The sequence below is a fragment of the Cebus imitator genome, unplaced genomic scaffold, assembly GCF_001604975.1.
Source record: "Cebus imitator isolate Cc_AM_T3 unplaced genomic scaffold, Cebus_imitator-1.0 Scaffold105, whole genome shotgun sequence".
Lineage (NCBI taxonomy): Eukaryota > Metazoa > Chordata > Mammalia > Primates > Cebidae > Cebus > Cebus imitator.
In genome coordinates, this window is record NW_016107420.1 from 6012891 (window position 1) to 6017499 (window position 4609).

General features: G+C 38.9%; 1 protein-coding gene across 7 annotated transcripts in view; it reads right to left on the reverse strand.

The window, feature by feature from the left end:
- The window catches only part of LARP1B (La ribonucleoprotein 1B), a 182403-nt gene that overhangs the window by 144300 nt on the left and 33494 nt on the right, over positions 1 to 4609 (reverse strand). For all 7 annotated transcript variants that reach the window (XM_037741735.1, XM_017537657.2, XM_017537656.2 and 4 more), the window contains exon 8: positions 1942 to 2086. In XM_037741735.1, coding sequence (XP_037597663.1) covers positions 1942 to 2086 — 145 coding nt within the window. The remainder of the gene's footprint in view (positions 1 to 1941; positions 2087 to 4609) is intronic.

Here is a 4609-nt window from a genome sequence, read left to right on the forward strand (position 1 = left end):
CCCACAATGAGAAATCACTACATAGCTACTATTCAAAAAACTGACAATATCAGCAATGACAAGGCTGTGGAACAAGTCCCATACATAATGGTGAGGATGCAAAATGGTAAAGCTACTTTGGACAATAGGTTGGCATTTTCTTACAAAGATAAGCATACACTTACTATACTTTCTAGCATTCACAATACTAGATATTTATCCAACAGAAATAAATAAATAAAAATATATGTGTGTGTGTGTGTGTGTGTGTGTGTGTGTGTGTGTGTGTGTGTATATATCCCTATAAAGATCTTTATGCTTCATTCATACTCTCCAAAAACTGTAAACAATCTGAATGTGCACCAACAAGTCAATGGATAAAATGTGGTACATTCATACTATGGAATACTAGTCAACAACATGAAAGAACAAACTACTGCTACATGCAACATAGGTGAATCCCAAAAGCACTATATTAAGTGAAAAATCAGAAGAAACAAAGGACTATACTTTTTTAAATTTTATGATAGTCTGGAAAATACAAAACTATAGGGATAAAAAGCAGACTAGTGGCCAGGCGCGGTAGCTCACACCTATAATTCCAGCACTTTTGAAGGCCAAGGCAGGTGGATGATCTGAGGTCAGAAGTTCAAGACCAGCCTGGCCAACATGGGAAAACCCTGTCTCTACTAAAAATACAAAAATTAGCCAGATATGGTGGTACACGCCTATAATCCCAGCTACCTGGGAGGCTGAAACAGCAGAATCGCTTGAACCTGGAAGGCAGGGGTTGCAGTGAGCCGAGATCGTGCCACTGCACTCCAGCCTGCGCAACCGCGTGAGACTCTTATCTAAAAAAAAAAAAGCAGAATAGTGATTGTGGTTACCAAGGGCTGTGTGTAGGGAAAGAAATTGGCTAGAAGAAAAAAAAAAAAATGTTGAAAGCATTTCTAGAAATGGGCCACAGGCCAGATGAAAGATTTTTTTCCCCTCAAAGTACTGAGATTACAAGTATGAGCCACCATACCCAGTCAGGACTATTTTAAATTAGCCTTTCAATAAGTGGGAATATATGCTTTTTTATAGTAACCTGAAGAAATTTTTTTTTTTTTTTTGAGACGAAGTTTCGCTCTTGTTGCCCAGGCTGGAGGGCAGTGGCGCCATCTCAGCTCACCACAACCTCCGCCTCCCGGGCTCAAGTGATTCTCCTCCCTCAGCCTCCTGAGTAGCTGGGATTACAGGCATGCACCACAATGCCCAGCTAATTTTGATTTTTAGTAGAGACGGCGTTTCTCCATGTCAATCAGGTTGGTCTCAAACTCCCAACCACAGGTGATCTGCCCATCTCGGCCTCCTGGGGTTACAGGATTGAGCCACTGCGCCCTGCCGAAATTTTTATTTGATTTTGCCATTGCACTCTATCGCCCAGGCCAGAGTGCAACGGCACAATCTCAGCTCACTGCAATCAATGAATCCTGGGTTCAAGAGATCTTCCTGCCTCAGCCTCCCCAGTAGCTGGGACTATATGTGTGTGCCACCACTCCTGGCTAATTTTTGTATTTTTAGTAGAGATGGGGTTTCACCATGTTGGCCAGGCTGGTCCTGAACTCCTGACCTCAGGTGATCCACCTGCCTGATACTCTCAAAGTGCTGAGATTACAGGTATGAGCCACCACGCCCAACCCTGAAGAAGTTTTAAGGACCAAGAATCCTCAAAAGGGTTAAAGTTTGAAGGATCAGGTTTAAAATAGGTTGAGTAATTGAGGAAGAGGGGAAAGAGAAAATACACAGTAACATGATTATTTATGAAAGTTTTACAAAACAGAAAAACATCATGGAATGCTATCTGAGCCTCAAACAACTACAGATTGTCTGTTTATAAGACTCTGTTTTTTAGAGAAGTTTTAGGTTCAAAGGAAATTTGAGTAGAAAGTACAAATTGTTTTTTAAATGAGCAATTACCTCTAAGATGAGATTAAGGTTTGTAGTGAGAGCCTGAACACGTTGAAAACCAGCAATCAGGGAAATAGGCAAGAAACCTTGTTCATCCATCTTTCCCCGAAGAAAGAAGTCTCGTTCCAAATTTTCTATACTGAAGTAATATTCACTGAAAAGAGAAATTAAAAAACATAAACTTCATCCATTTATTAGTAGGAAATAAATATTTCTACTGCTTGCACATTAACTGTGAAAACTAGTCATTAACATAGAAATATTGTAATTTGGTTAACCATAAGTATAGGTCTAATACAACATACATAGGTTAAACATATAAGATAGCAAAAACCCCTTCTGAAATAATAATTTCTCTTATACATGAGTACAAACTTGAAATACTAATTATTTTCCAAAAAGCTACTATTAATTTCTATTTAAATTAGCCTCTTCACTAAATATAGCCTCCTCACTAAATGTAAATAAAGCAGCTCATTTTACTTTAAAATATTTCAAAAATTGATTTTTTAATAAGTTAATTAGGTGAAAATCTTTACAAAGCTACTGCTACTTGTTTTATTTAAACATTAGATAACAAAGCGAATCACATGTTAGCATAATGACTTCCAACTTTTTCCCAATCACTGAAAAGAATGGCATATTGGAAGTATACTTTGTTGAATTTGCATACAGGAAATTAGTTTGTTTTGTTTTCTAAACTGACAAAGAACTGACATGTTTAATACTTCTGAATCTTAGTAACCAGCACAATGTTTACTTAAAAACTTAGTGAACATTCTCAGGTGTAGTGGCTTATGCCTATAATCTCAGCACTTGGGAGCCCAAGACGAGCAGATCACTTGAGGTCAGGAGTTCAAGACCAGCCTGACCAACAAGAAGAAACCCCATCTCTACTAAAAACACAAAATTAGCCAAGCATGGTGGTGCATGCCTGTGATCCCAGCTACTCGGGAGGCTGAGGCAGGAGAATCACTTTAACATTGGAGGCGGAGGTTGCAGTGAGCCAAGATCACGCCATTGCACTCTAGCCTGGGCAGCAAGAGCGAAACGTCATCTCAAAAAAAAAAAAAAACACTACTTAGTGAACATACAGGCATATGTGCACATACACAATTATATATTCTGAATGATTCAAGTTATCCCCTCTTTTTTCTTTGATAGACAATAAGACATTAAGGGTGGCTCACACCTGTAATCCCAGCACCTTTGGCGGCCAAGGCAGGTGGATCTCTTGAAGTCAGGAGTTCTAGACCTACCTGGCCAACATGGGGAAACCCTGTCTCTACTAAAATACAAAAATTAGCTGGGCATGGTGGCTGATGCCTGTAATCCCAGCTACTCAGGAGTCTGAGGCAGGAGAATCACTTGAACCTGGGAGGCAGAGGTTGCAGTGAGCAGGGACCATGTCTCTAAACTCCAGCCTGGGAGACAGAGCAAGACTGTCTAAAAAATAAAAATAAAAGACATTAAAGGAACAGAACATAGCTAAAGAAGGAATATCCTTAACACCATGAGGCACATGGAGGGAAAAATAAAGAAAATGATTCGATGTCTTATCTTCTCTTGAAAAACACAAACCCACTTAATCTTTTCTGAGAGAAATGTAAATGGATGAACTGTCAGTATGATTAATAACTACACATCCCAAGACATAAAGATAACATTCACAATACAATTAATAATATCCTTTGATAAATACATGTTTATGGAAAAGTTAAAAAGAGAAAGAGAAATACATGTTTAAATTATAGCCTCCATAAAAGAGTATGAGGATTTTTAAAGAGACAGAAGAAGACAAATAAGGGGAAATATAAAAAGAATGATATAAAGAAATACATGACATCAATGATGATGAGGCCTACAGTTTAATAATCCCACACTATTTCCAAATCACAGAGAAAGTTTTCAAAAATGGAATATAAGTTATGAGAAAAGAAACTACCTCATATTTTGGGGTATAAAACTCAGTGACTAAAGATGCCCTTGAAGTATGTGGGCCAAATTCTAACTTTGAAAATAAGGCATCTATAACTGAAAACTGGTTTAGAGCTACCTTTCACTTGAAGGGAATAAAATTAATCATCTTATTGAATATAAATATCCAAATTTTCCTTTAACAGTTTGATATTTATCCAATTATCAAAGTGAAAAGCTCACTCAGAGAGTACTGAAATACTATTGACATTCAGTGACACTAGTAAATTATTTACTTTTTTTTGAGATGGAATTTCACTCGTTTCCCAGGCTGGAGTGCAATGGCACCATCTTGGCTCACTGCAACTTTTGCCTCCGGGGTTCAGGTGATTCTCCTGTCTCAGCCTCCTGAGTAGCTTGGACTATAGGTGTGTGCCACCACGCCAGGCTAATTTTTGTATTCTTAGTAGAGACAGGGTTTCACCATGTTGGCCACGCTGGTCTGAACACCTGACCTCAGATGATCCACCCACATTGGCCTCCCAAAGTGCTGGGATTACAGGTGTAAACCACCATGCCCCAGTCTCATTTACTCTTTTTAAACACTGAAGAAAAAAATCTAAGTCTTAAAGAAATGAAAATTCTAGGCCGGGCGTGGTGGCTCAAGCCTGTAATCCCAGCACTTTGGGAGGCCGAGGCGGGTGGATCACGAGGTCAAGAGATCGAGACCATCCTGGTCAACATGGTGAAACCCTGTCTC